We start from the raw sequence: 23407 nt of genomic DNA, 5'->3' as shown, positions 1-23407 counted from the left end.
AAAGTTCAATGTCTTTGGAGCATTATTATTGTAGATATTCTCTCTGTTTCTTCTTTCTCATTGCAATTAACTCTCAATAATATAAGTATAATGACAGCTCCCAATACTGGTTGCCTATGCATTTTATAGCAAATACTAGATGTGCTTACCAAAAGTTACTTAAAGATATGGTCTTTGTTTTTAGCAGTGTCTCAAATTTTCTCACCTTATTCTGTAAATAACCTTGCCTCCAGAGATTTTAGAATTACTGCCATAAGACCACAAAGCAAACAATTATTCTCCAAGACAGTTCTGATATGAGATATAATGTCTCAAAAGATTCTCTGACAAATAGCCAAACCAACCTGACAGTGTAAAATGAAGCACTTGTAGAAAAGTCTAGACTTTTCTTTCTTTTTAAAAAATAAAACCCCTTCTCTGCAAAAAAAAAAAAAAAATATATATATATATATATAATATATATATATATTATAGGGTAAGATATATATGTATTTTTTTGATAAAACACCTGACAAAAATTATTTGTGAGCCCCCACATGGCACTGGGTTACTTCATTTCCCTCACTTTAAACATAAAGAAAATGTTAAGAAATATTTTTTCACTTATACATGGTCACCGTATAATTTATAGTATTAATGTTAGAACTCAAAGTTTCTGGTTCTCTGTGTTGGTCCAATATCAGAAAATGATGTCAATACTCAATTTTCTTCCATAAACAATGTCAATATTTATTTTTACCCATACTTTTATTTCTTCCTAAGTTCTCCATCTGGTCTTCTTCACTTATCTTCATTTCTCATATGATATTTTGTATCTAGGATGATTCCTAATCTATTTCCTGACACCTTCTGTCCATTTCATCTCACTGGTAACCCAAGTAAAATAATTTGTCCATTTAAAATACAAATGACATGTAATTTCTAAAATTCCCATTATATTAACTTGGAAGGAGAATTGTTGGTGATTATGTTTTCCCCTTCCACAGTATGACATTGCAGTCCAGAAAATAAAAGATTACCTATGTTTCAGATGTAAAAAGAATAAAAGGATAGCTGGTGGTCATTGAGAATTTAATCAAATTCAAATACAGCTGGAGCCTTAAAAGAAATTTGTGAGATAACAAATTCTTTAAAGATAATTCATAAGTCGTATTTATGTTGGTCAAATCATATTGGTAACATAATAAAAGAGAAAAATAAAGAAATTAAACCATTTGGCATTGAGAATGATTAATCCCATACCTATTAGTATTGCAAATCCAGAGAAATGTAGGATGTTGAGAAATTGGAAGGTATTCTACCAGACAGTCTAGTTCAATGATTTTACCAGACAGATATTTTTGGACCACTCTAATGTTTAGAAGATTTCTCCTGATTTCAAACTAAAATTATCTGTTTTGTAATGTCTTTGCATAGGGCCATTGCTTCTTCTGAAGCAATATAGAAGATTTGCCACATAATTTCCATTAAAATAGATAAGTGTTATATCTACATGAATTTTTTTCTTCACACTGAACAATTTTAATGCCTTCAACAGAGTCAGGGACCATTTTCCAGGCCCCCTTTCATCATGATGGTCTCTAATGGTTATCTTGGGCTTGTCAGTTTTTTCTGAAGATGAGGTACCTAGTTCTCTTGTGATGGTGTAGATAGTACTGAGTAGAGATAATTACATCTTATAATTAATACAGAATATTTCCTCAGATGCAGTGTGAAGGTTTGTTGTTGGAGCATATAAAACTTATGGTAAATGAAATGACCACTTTTTAATAAACTCAGTTTTCTTAGCTTTAAAATAAGGATGCTGAACAAGATGGTTTATAAGATCTTTTCGAATTCTAAAATTCTTGGAACCAATTTGGTAGAAATCACCTTTGTTGTTGGCAAACTTCCTAAGAGAGATTTCTATGTCTCCAATCCAAATGACGAGAAAAATGTAGAACAAAATAAACCCACATGTGGCAAACTGCTAGATACTTTGCTTTAGAGTGAAGCCAATCCATTAAGTAATCTGAGGTACAGTTGTTCAACCAATCACTGAAACACCTATCATCTAATCCTCATGTCTCCTGAGTACTAGCATATTCATTTGGAGTCATCACAATGACAAATGAAACTCAAAATAATAAACTAAATATTCTTTGTTATGTCTTGGTCTTAGGAATTCATTCTTGCTCCTCCTTAAAATCCTTTCTAATCCTACTAATTCAGTATACTCCCTCTGATTCTCTATGACACTTCTATAGCTTTCAGCTTATTGTGCTTTACACTATAGATATGTGTACACTTGTCTAAACATCCCTATGATAATGTACCCCCCTCAAGGGCAGAGGAGGTATTTCAATCATCATGATGTCAAAAAAGAGATCTAACTCAGCTCTTACACAGAACAGACATTTCATAAATATTTCTTGAATTGAACTGAATAAAAATGAATTGAGTACCACATTTTATAGCCTTTAAGCTTTAAGTCTGAGAGGTGAACTGAATTGTTATTGATGTCCTTAGGAGATTAAGAGGAAATTAATTTCTTATCTTTTAAACATGCACAAAATATCAATCTCATAATAATTATAGGACATTATTTGGAAATCATTGCAGTATATAATTTGTCTAATTTACTTGCATAAACATGTATTTATTGAACATACATAGTTTTGAGTTGTGGCTTCTGCTTTGCTATTTGAAAATCTGTCTTTTAAGTTTCTGAGAATATTGATGAACAGTGTAATAGGTCAATTTCTGAAATCTTGGAAAGATCTTTTCCCTAATCTTGTTATGCTTTATAAATTGAGAGGGACTATTACTCCCTTCAGGATTCATTTTGCCTTAATTTTGTTAACTCAGCCAAAACATTTTTATTGAGCATCTCATATTCACAGTGTAGTGTGAAACCAGGAGCATTGAGAACTCAGCTGGGGAGAGTGTACAGAGTAAGATTAACAGTGAAGCAAGAGTAGGGTCCTGAGGAATATTATCAACTGAAGAACAGGGTCAAGGGTAGAAATCCTGTAAGGACAGAGAAGGAAATGTCAGACAAGTAAAATAAGATTGATCAGAATGTGGTGTTATGGAAAACATGATAAGGTGTTTCTAGAGTGATTGAATGATCAAGAGTGTTAGATGTTTGTTGTAGAAGAATAAGAATCAGAAGAAGAGAAGACTGAGGGGGAAGAAGAAAGAGAAGGAAGAGGGGGAGGGGAGAAGATAAAGAAAGAGAAAGAACAGTTTGTGTTAATAAGCTTTTTCTGTGCCAGGCAATTCTGTTAAGTGCTTAACATGCATCATCCCATCTGGTCTTCCAAACAACTTTATGAAGCAAGTACTTTTACAGTAAAATTTCATGATACCACAAATTCATGTATAATATGATTGGCAGCTGGTTCCCAGACCCAGGAATTCTCAGTTAACTGCTTTGGTTCAGTAGTCACTTCATAAACTTCATAATAATATAGGACAGGGTTTGCTGTATTATCTCCAGTTTACAGATGAGAAGGCTGTGGTTCAGAGATTAAATGACTTCAGTTGTCACAGTCATGAGAATACCAAGGAGGCATTATTTACATCAGATACCAAGTGATGGTTAATTTGATGTGTCAACTGGACTGGGCCACAGGGTGCCCAGATATTAGGTTGAATATTATTCTGGGTGTATCTGTGAGGGTGTTTCTGGCTGAGATCAACATTCGAATCAATACCTGAGTAAAGCAGATTGCCCTCGCCAGGGTGGATAGGCGTTATTCAATCTGTTGAAAGTCTGACTAGAACAAGAAAGCTGATGAAAGGAGAATTCACTCTCTGCCTGACTGTCTTCAAGTCGGGACACTGGTCTCCTCCTGCCTTCAGACTCAGACTTGGACTGGAACTTAAACCATCACTCTTCTGCTTCTCAGGCCTTTGGATTTGGACTCAAACTGTGTCATCAGTTCATTTGGGTTTCCAGCCTGCCAACTGTAGATCTTAGGACTTCTCAGCTTCTATAAGCATGTAAGCCAGTTCCTTATAATAAATCTCTACACACACATACACATATATGGATGGATACATATATCTGTGTATACATATATACATATATAGTTCCTATTGAATCTGTTTCTCTGGAGAACCCTGATTAATATACCCAACCACCTCCACTTACCAGCCAGCTCTAAATTAGCCTGCTAAAAGGCACAGTGCTTTGCAATTTAAATGCAGCTTCAAAAGCCCTTCTGTGCAAAATTTCTGGAGTTGTCAGTGGTCACAAAGACTGAGTTAATTAGCGTATAACAGTATCATGGACTTGAGAATACTTTATATTCGTTAAATACAGAATTAATTATTCTTTAAATATTCTACTTAATCTGATTCTGCTTCTAGTGCTGTGTATTCCCTAAATACAAAATGGAAAGTTTCTCTTTTTGATTCCTCTTAGATTTTGCACTGACAAATAGGGGAACTTCACAACATCAGCATTAGAATTCCCCAGAAACTCTGTATCAGCTCATCTTTCCTCAGCGGCTAAAAAAGTGACATATTTGTTAAGTCTATTGTTCATTTTCATACATGTAGCACTAATTAACATTAAAAAGCTCCACCTCCCTTCTTATAACCTTGGTAAGAACTGGGTATTAAAATAACTAGTCCAACTATAGTCAGTGAGCAGCTTCAGGATAGAAATTATGCTGTTGATGCCCAAGATATTTCAACAGAGATGATATCCTGAAGTTTCTGTGAGTCATTTATGCTTTCAAGTTAACAATATAATGCTGCGTTTTTATAAGGTAACTTATAAGCAAGCACATTAGAAAGAGATATTTATAAACCAAACTGCCCTTCGTGAGATCAGATGTCATGTCTTGTATACTGTATCTCCTTCCTTGGGCCAAAAGACCTTGGTTGGAGAAACCCTACGTAGAAGGCTAATTTGAGGAGGGAGCTCTTGGCCTTTTTTTCATATGATAATTTTTTCTTCATTAGGAAGTGATGAGGTGGTCAAACTGACCATGGGGTTTCTACAATATAGTCCTTTAAGAACCTGACTAATTTGTCACAAATTATGCCAAACGAAGGAGTATAAACAAGCAATAGTTTACAAAATACATATTTCAGTCTGGAGAAATTATGCATGCAATATACTTGGTAGTATTTCTTTTTTTTTTTTCAAATTTATTTATTTACTTTTATTTTGCTGCTTTGGGTCTTTGTTGCTGTGCATGGGGTTTTCTCTAGTTGCAGAGAGCGGGGGCTACTCTTCATTGCAGTGCGCAGGCTTCTCATTGCAGTGGCTTCTCTTGTTGTGGAGCACGGGCTCTAGGTGCACAGGCTTCAGTAGTTGTGGTGCCATGGCTCAGTAGTTGTGGCACATGGGCTTAGTTGCTCCGCGGCATGTGGGATCTTCCCAGACCAGGGCTCGAACCCATGTCCCCTGCATTGGCAGGTGGATTCTTAACCACTGAGCCACCAGGGAAGCCCCTTGGTAGTATTTCTATTAGAGAATGGAGGAAGTGTGCTTCTCAGTGCCCCAAAGAAGGAAAAAAGTTATAATTAGATGTCATCACTATCAATTTAATTAGGTTTTCAAAGAGGGGGTCAGTCTACCTCACCTCTTGGAAGCAGACATCAGGTCATGCCATGGAACTTGGTCACGCCTGAAACTTTGATTGTGCCTGTTCCAACCAAGAAGGTGGATTTCAACTGCCTGGACATTAAAAACAAAAGAAATTCCATCAGTGAGACATCAGAACAGTCTGATTTTTATTTAAAATTTTCAGAAAAAGTAAAAATAAAAGGATCTTTGTTGAAAAACCTCCTGAATGATTTATAACACTTGGACTTCTGAATTTTTCATTTCAGAGATAAAAAATCGTGTTCATAAATTTGGGTCCAGAAAGTGGAAAGTAATATCTGTTGATGAAGCTTCCTAAAATACCATGGTGCTCAAACCAAGCTCTGTGCAAAGTTACTTCTTGAGGTGTGATGAACAAAATTTCCTCTTGTGATGGAAAAAAATTAAACTTTAAAAAAAATGAAAGTCAATGATGAGTGAGCCTTAACATTTATTGATGTGTAGTTCAAGAAAGGTACTCCTATTATCTAAATATACATCAAGAAATAGTTTATTTCAAACCAGGACTTAATGGGAATACAAATTAGAGAATCTGGGACTTTTCCTAGACATGTCGAGATTTCATTTGGCATTTAGGACAGCGATTAGATGGCTTTTAATACTATTATGAAATTTTATCTACATCTGGAGAAATTTTTCTTTATCTTCAACCGTCAGTTAGTTACCTATTGTTTTAGTATTAAGAACCTGTATTTCATACATTCAGACTGAAGTGTGTCATTGCCTTCATTTGGTTCACTTTAGTTCAGCAAGTGCACCTGAGCATCACTTATGCTCAGGGGTGTGTGCTAGAAACAAGGGCTTTGAGTCTAGTATTTCCTCAGTTCTACATAGGAAACAATAAACCCGTGTTCACCCATAGTGCAAATGCAATTAAAAAAAAAACTCTGGGAGCATAGGGGAAGGAACACATGTCTCTGCTTCTGTTTAATCTGGGCTTAAAATAGTGAATAAGGTTTTACCAACTCTTTTGCCCATTCCTCTCACCATGCCTTCCTCCTATTCTTTCTCCTCACAGTTAGATTTCATTTTATGAATGAATATAAGATTATGCCCTTCCCTGCTTACATTCTCTCATGGCTTCCCCTTGCACTTAGAACAAGATCCAGTGTCCTCTCCAGGGCATGCAAGTCCCTCCCATGATCTGGCTTTGGTCTTTCCAGCCTCAATTTACCTGGCTTCCTGTTGTGCTGCAGCCAGGCTAGTCTTTCACGGTCGAAGCCCAAAACTGCAGCAGGCTCTGACATCTCCTCTTACCACTGCATGGAAATCCCTCCCCTACATCTTTTAGTAGATAGTTCCCTCTCCTCACTCAGTTGGCAGCATAAATGCCACCTTCTCAGAGAGGCCTTCAAGGACCTTGCTGTTTAAACACTCTAAAATACCACGCTGCTTTATTTTCTTCCTAGCATTATCTGAAAATATTGTACTTATTTGTTTATGGTGGGTCCTGCTACAACTACCTCTATGCCCAGGGAATGTAACCTGAGAGAGAGAAGGAACCCCACTTGTCATGTTTGCTATGTATTCCCACTTCTAGTACAGGGCCCGGTACACCCCAGCAGGTCAGTAATCGTTACTGAATGAATGAATCATGGTCACTATATTTTCAGATTCTTTTTCCATTTTAAATAATAGTGAAGAATCTGGTTGAGTTTTCTCTTTGTACAAATAAGTATACCAATTTATATTTCGGTGCAATTTTACTAACGTAATGATCAGTTCTTGAAAGAAGGCCAAGTCTAACATAATTTTTAAAAAGATATAGGAGGTGTTCATGATGTCTTCTCCTTGGAGTCTTTGGCCAGTGTTGTTGGCCTCTCATGGCACTAAATTCACAAATGTAAGAAAAATTAAAAACAAATTACCTCCTCCTCTTTTTATGTTTTCAACAGTACCATTGTCTCTGCGTGTTCCCCAATGGGGGTACACAGTGTCAGTTTGCACATAACTTAGCAAGGTTTTAACACTATTTCAGTTTTGTTGCAATCTTCCCTTTATGGGAAGGCTAACATTCCAATATTATTAAAAATGCAAACCAATAAGACATGAAATGGCTTGCTTATTGCTAACATTTATGCAAAACCACTTAAAATGTTAAAAAATATTAATCTCCTACCCTATGTAGCAATTAATGCTGCACAGATGATGACAATTGTTTTTTCCACTGGAAAATCACCAGCAATCCACATTCTCTTCTTCTGCTTAATTAACACAACTATATATATCCTTCAAAGTCACAGGAAACTGGTGTAATTGCTTTTGTAAGTTCAGCCAGTCTCCAATGAAGAACAGATTGCTAAATTAAATGCAAGTAATTTGAAGCTTTAAAAAAAAATCAGGAATATAGACATTCTTGCCCCCATATAGTATGAGGTGATACAAAGGTCAGGGAAAGAAAAGAAAAAGTAAGAATTCCTGGATCTGTCTTTGATTCTCTGTTGAGATATTAACTACATTTTAAAGACCATTTGTCAAGCAGACATCATGTTATATAAAACAATTATACTTTGTAATCAGCCACAACATTGTTGTCAACATAGATGTGTGCTGAACTGATTTGGAATCAAAGACTCTGTGTGTGTGTGTGTGTGTGTGTGTGTGTGTGTGTAAAATAGCCCTAAAGTTTCTGAAAAGCAGAAGAAAATAAGGATTGCAGAAACAAGGTGGAAAATAATTCAAAAAAAAATTTACTTATTTACTTTTATCTAGAGAAGGTAAAAGAGAGGACAGTGGGGAAGTGGGAAAAGAGAAAGGCAGAAAAACAGAGATCAGAGTTGAGGAGATACACACACACATACATACAGTCCATCCTCATTATTTGTGGATTCTGTATTTATGAATTTGCCTACTTGCTAAAATTTGTGACCTCAAAATCAATATTCTAGGCACTGTCATGATCATTCTCAAACATATACATAAGAAGAGCAGTGAAAAATTTGAGTTGCTGGACACACATTCCTAAAAGAGGCTAAATAAGGTGATGTTCTGCCTTTCAGTTTCAGCTGTAAACAAGTGTCCTGTTTGTGGTATATTTAGTGGTGTATTTTTGCCTTTTTGTGCTTTTTGTTGGTGCTTAACTATTTATAATGGTCCACAGGCATATCGCTGGAGTGCTGTCTAGTGTTCCTAAGAGCAAGAAGGTGGTGATGTGGCTCACAGAGAAAATATGAATGAGGTAAGCTTCATTTAAGCATGAATTATAAGCTGTAGGTTGTGAGTTCAATGTTAATGGGTCAACAATCTGTATTAAATCAGGCATCTTTAAAGAGTAACACACATAAAACAAGGTTATGTATTGATTTGTTGACAAAAATGTTGCAACCAGAGGCTCACAGGAACCTAGCCCTGTATATCTCTTAGGAGCAATGATTCAGTATTTGCTAACTCAGTTTTGTAGTGGCTTTATGAACATAACTACTGTGAATAATAAGAATCAACTGTGAGTGTGTGTGTGTGTGTGTGTGTGTGTGTGTGTATACAGCTGATTCTTATTCGCAGTGGTTATATTTGTATATATAGAGAGAAACAGTAAGAGAGAACAAAAGAGCTATCTCATGTCTTGGATCAAGTGTGGATTGCTTATCTGGAGGCCAAATCAAAGTGTATAAATAAAAAGTAATAGGATTAGATGAACAAGTAGGTGTTTAACTCAGAGTGGAAAAAGAATTAATCACAGTCTGTACAAAAAAGAGGGAACTTTGATCGTATGTCTCTTTAACTCTTTTATTATATAGAGAGGGGATGTGGGGATGGGCATAGTAGTCAAAAGTAAGACTCCAGAGACCAATTCAAATCTCAGCTCTCACCCTCTTAACTTCTGGGCCTCATTTCATTATCTATAAGATGGGGATTATAATATGTCTCACAGGCTTGTAGTAAGAATTAAATAAGAAATCAAAGATTGTAGAAGAGTGTGTCATATATTAAAACATTCAATTAATAATGCAATTATGAGTAAGCAGACCCCAGGCTTATATTTACGTAGAATCTTGCTGGTGGAGACCAGCCCCCATGTCCTCTTATCCGCAGCTCACTGTTTTTTCATTGCACCTTTCTTGGGCCATTGAGACACCATTTGGACTGATTTACCCCTAGATGCTGTTATGATGGTTGGCAAGGAAACGTTCGTGTTCCCAAAGTATGCTGTCATAGCATAGAATACAGAGTTGAAGGAAAAGTAATGTAAGCAGTAGTTAAGAGGAAGAGGGATGTCTGCCTCAGTTTTCTCCTAAAAGAACATCATTTCCAAAGAAGAGAAGTAATTTCAATTAGCTTGTATGTTATGGAGCAAAGGAAAGAGATAGCTTCGGGGATGGGGATTAGAGGAAGCAATGTTGGTTGATTAGTGGTTTTTTGAAAGACACTGAGGCATGTTTATATATTAATGGAGATTTGTCCATAGACACCCAAAGACTGATTAAGTAACTTAATAAAGATGGCTACTGGAATTAAAAACAAAAACAAAAAACGAAGAAGAGAAGTAAGAAATCATGCTAAGTTTTACTCATCCACTATGCAATCACCTGTGTTCATAAAATGGAAGACTTTAATTCCCACCATGAGCATAAAGCAAACCAGTGTAAAAAGGAAGAGATTTGCCTTTTTTCTTTTTTTTAATGAAAAAAAGAGAAAAAACCCAGCATCCCCAGCCTCAGTTTCTTTATATACAAATGGGAATAATAATACCTACTCTAGGGCTTCCCTGGTGGTGCAGTGGTTGAGAGTTCGCCTGCCGATGCAGAGGACACGGGATCGTGCCCCGGTCTGGGAAGATCCCACATGCCGCAGAGCGACTAGGCCCGTGAGCTGTGGCCGCTGAGCCTGTGCGTCTGGAGCCTGTGCTCCGCAACGGGAGAGGCCACAACAGTGAGAGGCCTGTGTACCACAAATAATAATAATAATAATAATAATAATACCTACTCTATCAAATAATGTTAAAATCCCTAGAAAGTATTTGTGATAGAATATTCCACCAAAGCTAGATATAGAGGTCTATCCAAAGTAAAATTAGTTAGGATTTAAGGCAGCTTATTTGATCTCACTTTACACCACTACAGAAGCCTTAGAATGAAGTAAAATTACAGTGCATTACCTTTCATATCATCTCTAAATGTACCTGCATAGAAATTCTTTTCAAGATGTTATTAATAATAATAAAAGAATCTATTACTTCACATGTCAGAGGGAACAATTCAGAATACAACTACTATTTTAGTATATTTAGCCAATCCTTTTTATCAGTGTGAGTGACTGGTACAGAGCTGGTGAATGAAATCTACAGATTTTATAATTTTACAGTTTGGATTAGACCAGATAACATTGACGAGTACTTCAAAGAATGTTCCTTTTATTTTTTCCCCTCTCTCTCTCAAAGGGATTCTGACAAAGGTTCATATTTTCATCTAGAGAAGCTTACCATTTAAAAAACATATATTTCTTTTTAAACCCATTCAGTTAGCTGCCCACATTTGTATTAAATACAAACTGTTTCATACAATTCTTTCTAGAAGCCAACGACGTGCCTGTAATATACCTCTCCATAATAGATTCACTGAAAAAACGTGACTTATTTTACATTCTAAATCAAATAATGGTACATTTTAGCCATTTCTATTGCCTTTGACATAGGTATATTTCCATGAATAGGATATACTTATTCCTTAGGAGTTGACTAACAAATAGTATTTTAGTCAAATAGTATTTGTTAATTTTAAAAAGTATTCCATCAAACAAGATAGCATTGTTGTTGTTGCGTTGCTGTTTTTTAGTTTCATACTTATACAGACTGGGGCATATCATGAAAGGAGACAGAACTATACTTCAGTAAGTTGTCCCAAGTGCATACTATTTATTATATATTTGAAGGTTCCGTTGTAGCTAATGATCTCTGAGCCATAAAAATTCACCTCATTGAATTTCAAAAATATTACAAATAGGTAAGGAGATGCTAACTAAATCATCAGATTTACTAAATTTAAATGTTTATTTTTATCCATTTCTAGAGTAAGATGCAGGCATTTCTCACCATCAGAGTGTAGGGTTAATGTATGAGAAGACCATTAAACTCCCATCATTTAAACATGATAACTGCCTCACATGTCTACATAATGTTTCAAAGCTATTTTTAAGCCATTTAAGCTTTTCAATCTACACTAAGCATCCACCAAGAGATTTTCTATTAAATTTAGTACAATATTTTAAATGATCAGCACAACTCGATTTTAAATAAATTCTAGAGTAAAAGTAATTTCTAAAGACATAACTTACATAATTTTCCTCAGTGCATCACTGGCTCTGAATAGTGGCTTTCAAGTTTAAATCATTAAAAATCTTTTAGAATCCCCAGACAGCTATGCCTTGTATAAATCTAGTGTAAATTTTAAGGAGTTAATTGGTGCTAAAAATGACAAAATAAGTTTGGTATACTTACATGTTTCTGGTTGCCCCAAATAATTTAAAATAGCAAATGTTTCACAAAAAGTTGTATAAACAACAAGTAAAGCACTAGAAAATTTTCAAATAAGAATTAGAATTATTCCTGTATCCTAATAAAATTTTTGATCCGCTAAGAATACTATTGGCTAGGATATTATTATGCCAACTAATGCATCCTTGGGACATGGGATTTTGTGACTGGGAACTTGGGAATTTCACCTGGAAAGAGCAGATGACTGTTGGGAATGATTGGCTGACTCAGTGAAGACAGAAAGCTGAGGTAGAACACAAAGGAGCTATTGATGGCTTTTGTCTGTGGAAGACAGAAGCCTAAGGGAAGGGTGACTGCTCTCTCTTAGTGTCATGGATGTCACATGATAGAAAGTTTTATGTTTGTTTCTGACATTAGGCAAACAAAAACCTTTTGAATGCTGAATTAGGCTCTTGTTTTGAGCCTGCGAGCTGCTACTCATTCCTATTGATGAGTACTGATCTGATTGCAGCCCTTTTATTTTTATGGTGTTAACTGCGCAGGGAATGTGGGTAGAAGGCCTGAGACAGGACCACCGACCTTATCCCTCCAGAGTTCACATAGCTTTTGGAGTTTTCCTTTTTTTTGGGTGGGGGGGGAGGAGGAAGGGAATGTCTCAGGAGCTTACCAATCTCTTTGCTTAAATGAACAATATGAGTTAGGCCTTCTGAAACCAGTTTAGCAAAAGACTCTTACTTTCTTTTCCCTCTGGAGAAGAATACAACACTATCACCACAATTCAGTTTTGCTTGTCTGGGTCTGTGCAAATTGTGAGGGAAAGAGAGTGCTTTGAGGGAGCCCTTCCTTTTCCCTTTGGTCCCTGTGATCTGTACTCACTTTAGGTTCTAGGTTCAAAATTCGATGACTTGGCAGGAAAAGATCAATCCATTTTGTAAAGACATGGTGAGGATTGTATTCTTGTTGAGGGAGTCATAGATTGAAAAAACTGAAGGCATTTTTAAAGCCCTTGATTATGGCAGACTTTTAAATATATACATTCACTTTAAATTAAAAGAATTCAGAGAAATGAAAATAATTTCTGCTTTCTATGGCCAGACTTTGAAGTGGAGAAATGTGGAACTAAAAGCAAATAGCATAACCTGTTTTAATCAAAAGGAGTCTAGCAAGAAACAATCAATTAAAGAACAGTCTGATTCTCTGCGACATCAATGTATGAAAATCTGTTAGACGCCAGATTGTGTCTCAAGACACATATGATGAACTGAACAAAATGACCTGCTAATAGCTTTTATGGGTAATAAATGCGTCATGTTATTTGTAATTTTGCAGATGGTAAATCAAGCTAATATCGAATTTGAAACAAGCTACTTGTTAAATATACTTCAAAATGATCTGTGTTATTCAAAAACTGTATTGCAGAGAAAAGAAAGATGATTACTCCTTATATTTCTAAGCATCTCAAATGGATAAACATTCCCATTCTGCCATTGAGGCATTTAAAATTTTAAATCCTTTGGAGAAAGCATGCCTGAAATAAATTTAAGCTGAGAAATGCTAAGTTTATTTAGATTATGAACAGGAACAAAAACGTAAAACCTGTGCTGAAATTGAAGTGTGACTTTATTGCATACAATGCACATTAGATATTTCCAATCAGCGTTTGGAACACTGACCTGGCAAATTTGAACATTTGAGCCCAACACATATTAACAAATGAGGCGGGGGATGGACATGCCGTTCATATTATAGACTCTTTTGAATAGTCTCATTTGCCTAAAGAACTCTTTAGCTTCAGTTTTGTTGTTGTTGTTGTTGTTATAAGATCTAAGGTAGATAGCAACACAATTCTGGGGAGGTTAGGAAAAGAGGAGCCAGGACAATGGTCCAAGAAATCACTCCTATAGGGAAAAAAAACAGGAAAAAAAATGACTGACTGCCCATGATATACAAAGGGAAAGTCAGTCGAATGAAAGGAAAAGTTAACTTTGTAGATGGACAGGTCAGATATTTGAATCCCAAAATGGACTCTTTCTATGTTTGAGCTGGTTATTATTAACCTTAAACCATTTTGTTTGCCATCTGTAATATATGTCATGTAAGTAAGATCAGTTCTGTGTGTATTTATTTATTTATTTTTGCATGCAGGAAAAGCTTTATTAAGTCACGGAACTGTTATAATTTTTTAAAACTGCAGTGTAGAATACTTAAACATTTTTAAATGACTTAGGAAACAATTGGCATATATTTAGTAAGCAAGTTCTACTTTCACAATTTTCTCTGCTCCCACCCTCAATGCTCAGCTATAGAACATTCATTTACTTATCATGTTTAGTATCTCTGTCTCACAGTCAGCTGTCAGAGCTTTTGTTGCAAAAACATGTCTCTTAACAATTAAATACACAATGGGAAGATATGATCAGACATTTACAGGACTTGAAATGTTTAAGAATAATACACAATAATAGGATTACAAGAAGGGCAGTGACATCTTTCAATTCATTTTGCTATTTCCATTCTCTTTTTTAAACATTAATCTCTAAAGTCCATCCAAGTCCCATCCTTTAAAATGCATCCTGTTCCTTTTCCTCTCCTCCTCCAATGTCCATATTTTAACAATTCGAGTCCTCTTGCCTGGGAAAAAGAAAAGTTACTAACTCACAAGGGACATTTATTGACATCTAATTGTTACAACCCAAAGGACAGCACAAAAGTCAGTCATGTACAGGTGACACAGCACAATGGGGTCTGTCCATGTTTTCGGCACACTGAAGGAGAAGCGGGTCGGGCTCCTTAAGGCTCAGGGTTCACATGATGATGCACTTGACCACCAGCTTCTCCGTGGTCTTGGGGATCTGGGATTTCTTTTAGGGAGGCTGGGCGCCGGTGGCAGCGGCGGGCTTCTTCTCGAAGTTTATCAGCATCTAGAACAGCGCCTGCACATTGATATTCATCTTGGCGGAGGTCTCCAAGAAGGCACAATTCCACTCCGACGCGTAGGCAGCACCTTCCTTCTCGCTCACCTCCCGGTGGCTCTCATCGCACTTGTTGCCCACCAGGATGATGGCGCACTTTTGCGGGCTGTTGCCTTTGAGTTGACGGATCAGCTCATAGAGGGGCTTCAGCTCCTCCAGGGTTTGCTTCTTGGTGACGGAGTAGACCAGGATGAAGACGTGACCCTGGCAATGGCGAGTCGCCTGGTAGCGGCGGCCGCCGGTGGTGTCGGTGGTGTGCATTGTGCCCGCCTTGTGGCTGCATCCCAGCGCCTGGAGGTGGGTATCTTCGATGGTCGGCAGATACGCCTCACGGAAGTTGCCGCGCACGCACCTCTGCACCAGCGCGCTCTTGCCCACGCCGGTCGAGCCGACCACCACCACGCGGAAATCTCTGCTCCTCCTCTGGGGCAGGCAGGTACGGATGAAGGTCAAGGTAGGCAGAGGCCGCAGCCGCTTTATCAGCCGTTCCTTGAGGCCAAAGCAGGAGCTGCCCATTGTCGGGTATTGGCGGGGAGATGCGTGCACACCTTCTCTGGCACTTGGCCAGCAGTGAGGGAAACCTCATAAAGAAAGGAGGACACCAGATAAAACTCCAGCAGCCCCTAGCCCACACATATCCTGCAGTATTTTCTTTTTTCTCCATCCAAGGCTGATCTGTGTATTTATTTTTAAAGAAGGGTAATCTGAGATATAAATATAGAAAATCTCTAATAAGGTTTATTTTTAAATAAATGTAATTTAAAGTGTATTTATATGTTTTTTCAGATACATTTATGTTTTCATATATATACATATGCATACACATATGCATATATACAGACATATGTAAACATATTAAAATTTTATGAACTGCAAATTACATTGCTTTTCTAGGAAGCCACAATAACTTGTTTCTTAAGTAAAAAAATATGTTTTATTTTTCTTTAAGGAGGTTATATGTGTCCAATGAAGTAATTCTAGTATTAGGTAGAATCAGGGATCTAGAGTCTTTACAAATCAGATGAATTTTAGTTTTAGATTTACCTGTTACCTGGAACATCTAGAGAAAAATCAATTAATGCCTTAAATTTCCAACTTTTTAATGGTAACAAAATGTTAGCTATTTATCAGTTCTCTGTGATATGACTTTGAGGACAGTGACAGTGACAGCAGTCCTATCTTTTAGTAATTAAAGAAAAAAAGGATAAAATATCACTTGTTGAAGGAACAGATGTTTGCAATCCATTAACATCCATTAATTCACTGTAGAATCAGAAATTTATAATAAAACTAATCCTAGGCCAAATGATGAAGCTGGGTATTATTACAATCAGCAGTTCTCAAAATTCCCCTATGTAGTCCTTTTCACAGAGATTCCTGATGCCTTTCCTAGTTCCCCACCTCTGTCTTCCCCATTTATTCAGTTAATTCAATCACTATAAAAAGGCATGTATAAGACAATATCTCTACATTTTCTAGGATGTTTTCAGCTTAAAGTAACAGAAAAGAGAACTGAAAGTGGCCTAATCAACAAGGACATTTATTATTTCACATAACAAAATGTCCAAAGGGATGTCACCTCCAAATTTCATTGGTCATCCCATTCATTGGTCATCCCATTCATTGGTCATTAGCAATCTAAGATCTGTCTTGTGCTGTCCACCAAAATAATTTTAGTGGTAAAATCAAATTATAAAATATATTTATTTACACATATTTTATATCTTGCTATACAATTAAGGAAATCATATTTCAATCAAATATGCAAGGATGTAATTCTTTCTCACTTTTCTTTGGTCTAAATGCTTCTCACTGTCAACAAATATTCCAAGATAGATGATGGGAAGCAGCAGATTTAACACATGTTAATTGGTGATTCTATGATGCTAGATACTAATTATACCTATTTTTGCTGTGTTGAGACAGGATAGAGGTGCTGATGGAGTTGGGGAATTGTAGGATGGTGGGCAGCACCAAAACTGGAAGAACTCTGACATTTATCCCTACAAAATATGTCCAGTAAAGGGTATTTTAAGGGGGTAGTTTTGCAGTCAACTCTAATAAGAAAGAGAAAATCAGAAAGTGGTGAGAATGTGGTCATGATATGGAGTTCTTATTTCTTAGCAAGGTCAGGCACAAGTATCTGGAAATCTTGGTTAGAAAAATGCATTGAAAATGTCATGCAGTATATGTTGGACTCCTCACATGAGCAACCTACTTTCCTGGATCATAATTAAATACTCCAGAGTGTAAAACTCATATGGAATCAGAAAAGACCCCCAATAGCCAAAGCAATCCTGAGAAGGAAGAATAAAGCTGTAGGCATCACACTTCCTGATTTCAAACCATATTACAAAGCTTTGGTAGTCAAAACAGTATGATGTTGGAATAAAAACAGGCACATAAATCAATGGAACAGAATAGAGAGCCCAGAAATAAACTCACACATATATGGTCAATTAATTTTCAACAAAGGCACCAAGAATATAAAATGGGAAAAGGATAATCTCTTCATTAAATGGTGTTGGGAAAACTGGATATTCACATGTAAAAGAATGAAACTGGACCTTACATCATATACAAAAATCAAGTCAAAATGGATTAAAGACTTGGACATGAGACCAAAAACCATAAAACTCCTAAGAAAAAACATAGGGAAAAACCTCCTTGACATTAGTCTTGGCAGTGACTTTTTGGATCTGACAGCAAAAACAAAGGCAACAAAAGCAAAAATAAACAAGTGGTACTATACCAACCAAAATGCTTCTGTACAGCAAAGGAAACCATTAACAAAATGAAAAGGCAACCTATGGAAAGAGAAAAAATATTTGCAAACCACAAATCTGATAAGGGATTAATATTTCAAATTATACAAGGAATTCATACAACTCAGTAGCAAAAAACAAACAACTCAGTTTAGAAGTGGGCAAAGGACTTAAATTAGGCAGTTTTCCAAAGAAGACATACAAATGGCCAACAGGATTTTTGGTGACTTTGAAGCTCGGGAGATCCTGGCCCACCTGAGGACATCAGATCCCATTGTCCTCCCAGCCCTTTGTCCCCCACCCCCCAAGCCCCTTAATAAAATAGTTTGATCCAAAAGCAAAACAAAAAGCAAGTGGGCAGCTGGTGCTCAACATCACTAACCATCAGGGAAATGCAAATAAAAACTACAGTGAGATATCACCTCACACCTGTTAGAATGTGTATTATCAAAATGACAAGAGATAACAAATGCTGGCGAGGATATGGAGAAGAGGGAACCCTGTGCCCTGTTGGTGGGAATGTAAATTGGTGCAGCCACTATGGAAAACAGAATGGAGGTTCCTCAAGAAATTAAAAACAGAACTACCATATGATCCAGCAATCCCACTTCTGGGTATATATCCAAAAGAAATAAAATAATTATCTGAAGAGGTATCTTTACTCCTATGTTCATTGCAGCATTATTCACTATATCCAAGGTTTTGAAACAACCTAAGCTATTGACAGATGAATAAAGAAAATATAGATGCCATTATATATATATAATAGAATATTATTCAGCTTTATAAAAGGAGGCAATCCTGTTATTTGTGATAACATGGATGAAGTAAACCTGGAGGATATCATGCTAATTGAAATAAGCCAGACAGAGAAAGACAAATACTTCATTCTATCACTTATATGGGGAATCTAAAAGAAAGAGAGAGTGAGAAAGACAGAAAGAAAGAATGAAAGAAAAAGGAAGGGAGGGAGGGAGGGAGGAAGAGAGGAAGGAAGGAAGGAAGGAGGGAAGGAAGGGGCAAACTCATAGAAACAAAGAGCAGAATAATGGTTGCCAGGGGCTGGGAGCAGTGCGGGGAAGGTGGAGTGGTTGGTAAAAGATACAAACTCTCAGTTATAAGATGAATAAGGCCTGAGAATCTAATGTATAACATGGTGATTATCATTGATAGCACTGTATTGTATAATTGAAATTCCCTGAAAGAAGAATTTACGTTTTCTCACCAAAAAAAAAAAAAAAAAAAACCCAGATAAGTAGATATGTGAGGCGATGGATATATTAAGTTTTTATGGGATTTATTTCACAATGTATACATATATCAAATAATCACACACTTTGAAGATATTGCAATTGCAATTTTATTTGTCAGTTTTACCTCAATAAAGCTAAAAACAAATACTCCACAGTAAACCAAACCTGGAATGTCCACTGAGCTCTCTTGACAAGCTCTGTCAAGAAATGTAGATATCCAGATGGTTATTCTTTTGATTGATAATGGAAATGTTTATTTTTATTTGTGTTTCTGACAATCAACTTTCTACTTTGTAAACCACTTTACTTATTTGGCTCTATCTGCCTGTGGATATTCATTCCTCCAGCCAGCCACAAAGGAACAACTATGCATGAATACATTTCTATGTTGAAAAATTACATTATTTGCTAAAAATGCTGCTTTCAGACACATCAAGAAAAGAAAAAAGTGAATTGGAAGACATTAGTAAACCTTTAAGTCAACAATTTAATGTGATAAATCCATTGAGAAGCCATTGGATCATGTATAAATAAAGGTGACAGAGGAGAAAAGTAAATATGACAAGATGAACAAAGAAAGAAAGGTTTAGCATAGAGAATTTTGTTAGCAAGCTCTTCTTTTAAGACATCTTAAAATGCTTAATGGCCTTGACCTGCATCAGTACCTTGGCTCTACTTTTCTGTTCCTTTCTCATGTCTATGTACAATCCATGCTTTTTCTTCTGTTTACATATCTAGTGCTATGGCATGGAAAGGAATCTTCTCCAGGGGCCAAAGAACTGCTGTGGTTCACAGTAGACCTTGATTCTGCTTCTAGCTCCTCTATTCATACCGGAGATATTATTCCAATGCTGATTCAGATTTCTCTTAAAAATGCAGTGAAGCTAAAATGTTTCAAACATCATAGTGCTATTGCTGTTTTTGGTTAACAGTGCTAATAGTTGTGCAGGTAATGCTACTGTATTGTGTCATCTCCTTATAGTGTAGTTTGTTAAAAGTTGGAGTTCAACCTGAGATATGTCCATGGCTTTAGTTTCTCCAATAAAGATTTAAGATTTAAGATTTAAACAGAAGGACCTCATTATACACCAGTCTCATTTCTAAGACCAATTCACATCATGGAGTCTGAGGGCTATTATATGGGAGGCTCCATGTTATTAGCAGACCATTTATCACTGGGGTAAAAGTAATTACGAGGCATCTTACTAATCCTTCCAACATTTATGAGATATTTGTTATGAGTTATTAGCAATGAACAATGAATAAATGAGCTTTTGACAAAAACATGAAAAACCTTCCAACTTTTGTCTCTTTCTTCTAACATCTTGAGGTTTTGCTGTCACTGGCTGATGTGGAGGTAACCTATTTACACAGAATCAAACTTGTTGACATTTAAGTGTTAAAAAAAACACGATCTAAGCAGTAGAAAGAATATAGGAATGACATTCACAGATATTTCCAGCTGTCAACAAGTCAGGTTTCTTACTAACTGTAAGCCCTTGAAGTATTATGTTCTTTGGACAGAGTGAGAAATACTGTTACTTCAGGTGTTTTTTGTTTTTATTTTTTTTGTATCCATATAGTTGTCTGTACTAATTAGCAAAATATCATGAGTCTTTCTACTTCTCCCATCTCTGATGTGCCTGATTCTCCTTTTAAACAATAGCAGAAAAGAATTTCTCATGCATTTGGCAGAAAAATGGAATAGACTGATCATTCACACAAAACCAAGGAAGGATACCACCATCCCATAAGAAAGAATTTAATTAAAGATATATTTTTAGTAAGTAGGTAAGTAGTAGCACGAACTGTAAAATATTCTTAAATATAACCATGGGAACAAAAAATTAAACAGGAGCACCACATTCCTTTTATCTTCTTGAAGAAAATGTAACTTCTCATGTGAACATTGAATGAAGAAACCCTCACTGTAGAACACCCACCTTATGTAAGTGACCACTCTGTTACTGGGATGGGTGGGACTGTATCTCTCCTTCTCCTTGCTTCTCCTTTTCTAAGATGATTTAAAGGCAAAAAAGGCAAGACGTGCAGAGGAGTTAATACCACATCCCTCTTTCTTCTAAGTACTAACTTTACTGAGAAAGAGGTTCCCTACCCTATCCATTTAATTATCATTGTGGGAAGGGATGCAATTACTTGCTAAAAAGAAAATTGTACAATATAGTGATTAAGCATATTGAGCTAACCAGCCCAATCTCTGGTCTTAGCTCCACCACTTACTAATTGTATAACCTTGGCAAATTTGTTGATTTTCTGTTGCCTCAGTTTTCACATCTGTAAAATGAGGGTTATAAAAGCACCTACTCTGTGGTTCTTGTGGGGATTAAATGTATTAATATGTAAAGCACTAAGAAAAATGTCTGGTGCATACTAATCACGATTTTGCTTACTACTCCTGCTATTCCTTTCTTGTCCTTGTCTCACCCTTCTAACTGCTTCAAATAATTTTGGAAGGTGTCAACTTCCAGATTTTTGAAGAAGTTAATCAATGGTGTGATTGTGTGTCACCCTGGAAACTCGAAAGAGATAGGTTTAAGACCAGAGATACATTATATTGTTTTATGGAGGATTTAGCACTTTGAGGATGCCTGTGATAGGAGGACTTCTGAGTAATTCCCGACACTCCAAATCTCTCTTTTACTATCTATTGGAGTATGAGTTACCTATGCACATGCTAATATGTGCATGGTGCAGTAAATTTCTCCAAAACGTAGCAACTTAAAACACCATTTTTTAAATCTTTCAATTTCTGTGGGCATAGCTTAGCTGGGTGCTTCTGAGTCAAGCTCCCTAATGAATCTATAGCCTGTTAGCAGGCCTGTGGTCTCATCTGAAGGCATGACCGGGGAGGGATCTACTTCTTAGCTCACTTACATGGTCAGCTACAATTTCTCAAGGCAATCCTTTGGAAAGACCTATATGTAAGTACCCAAGGCTTTCTGACAACCACATTCACTTTATAGGTCAAAGTAAAGAAGTTCCAATTGAATATTAGGCTTTTATGTTCTTCAGGCCATTCTATGACTGAAATTTGTCCTGTGATAATTCACACTGACTGGCACTCATGAGGGAACTGACTGGTTAGTCTGTCTTCGTTCTTCCTCTCATCTTTCTTCCTCATCTACGTCCCTCAAGCACCAAATTTATCTCACTATGCACAGCAACTAAACAATCTCCAGTGGTTATTTCCATTCTGACCACTGCATAACCCAATTCATTAATATGCTCTGTAAGATCAGAAGATCTTGTATTTAATAGAACTCTCCCGTGCTGGAAAACCATTATTGTTTTAAATAGCACTTATTTTTCTTTCCAGTATGTTCAAATTTACTTAAGATTTTTAAATTCTTGTTAGGTTTTACCTTTGGGATTTCTGTGGTTCTAGAGCTGAGAAAGTTGGGTGTGAGCTGACTCAGTTTTTAATTGTTATAAAGAGTTTTAACTAAGCTGCCTGTCCCCTGTCTGTTTACAATGTTGTGGAGCTGCAAACATAAGGTTTCTTAAGTTTTTATTTTTGCAAAATGTTCTTGTCAATTTCATGTCTCCAAAACACTTAAAATGTGAACAACTGAGTTTATATCAGACACATGATTTTGAAGACAAGTAGGATGAACAAGAATTAAAGAGAATTTCCTGATATTTTGTCATATTCTCTGGGCTCATTTAGTTATATATGTGTAGGTACTCTCAGCCTTTGTTGTTCTTTTTATCCTAACCATTGTCCTTTGTGGCTAAAGTTGTAATTTTTGTCAACTTCTCTCTTTTAATTAATTTATTGTTTCGTTAAGTTTAAAATATATAGTGTCTCTTTCAGTACTGTAATTGCAAATTGGAAATTACAGTAAGAGAGTTTAACTCATTCTGCTCAAGACTTACATAACTCCACCCTACATTTAATAAATGTTTTGAGGCAATATTTCTTTGTTTGGAAATTTTTACATTACATTAAATATCCTACATATTTCAAATAACATTAATCATTACACTGCTTTTCTGAGTGCTTTTCTGAGCATAGAGATTAATGTAAACTTTTATTTTCAGCTTTTTTAACTATCCATACTACTTTTTAAATTTATAAAGTCAAATAGATTTTATAATTCTTTTAAAAATAGCAATAATGAACTAAATTCGACTTCCATTGTTGACACTGAACTTAATTCAAATACTGAAAATATTTTTAAATTCAAAAGGAAAAAATAAGAGCAAAGGGCAGGGTAATGTACTAAATTACCTGAGAGGAAAAAAAAATTGGGGGGAATTCGTGTTCACACTAACCATTTGAAAATCAGGACAAAAATGATGGCCTGAGCTCTTTGCCAGACAGTGTCTTCTTCAGAAAATGTTAATAACATTCCATTTTT

The 23407-nt window shown here is 36.1% G+C and overlaps 1 protein-coding gene across 1 annotated transcript; it reads right to left on the bottom strand.

The window, feature by feature from the left end:
• Positions 1 to 14956: 14956 nt before the first annotated feature.
• On the bottom strand, positions 14957 to 15523 carry LOC113624931 (GTP-binding protein Di-Ras3-like). Its single transcript, XM_027115225.1, has one exon. The coding sequence runs from the start codon at positions 15521 to 15523 to the stop codon at positions 14957 to 14959; it is 567 nt and encodes a 188-aa protein (XP_026971026.1).
• Positions 15524 to 23407: the final 7884 nt, after the last annotated feature.

Source organism: Aethalodelphis obliquidens, unplaced genomic scaffold (assembly GCF_003676395.1).
Source record: "Aethalodelphis obliquidens isolate GAN/ISIS:26980383/991018 unplaced genomic scaffold, ASM367639v1 scaffold2, whole genome shotgun sequence".
Lineage (NCBI taxonomy): Eukaryota > Metazoa > Chordata > Mammalia > Artiodactyla > Delphinidae > Aethalodelphis > Aethalodelphis obliquidens.
The sequence above is the reverse complement of the archived record's forward strand: the minus strand, read 5'-3'. Positions and strand labels throughout refer to the sequence as shown.

What these genes read in the sequence shown, in the direction of transcription:
- LOC113624931 (XM_027115225.1), bottom strand. Translation starts at nt 15,523, where the DNA reads ATGGGCAGCTCCTGCTTTGGCCTCAAGGAACGGCTGATAAAGCGGCTG.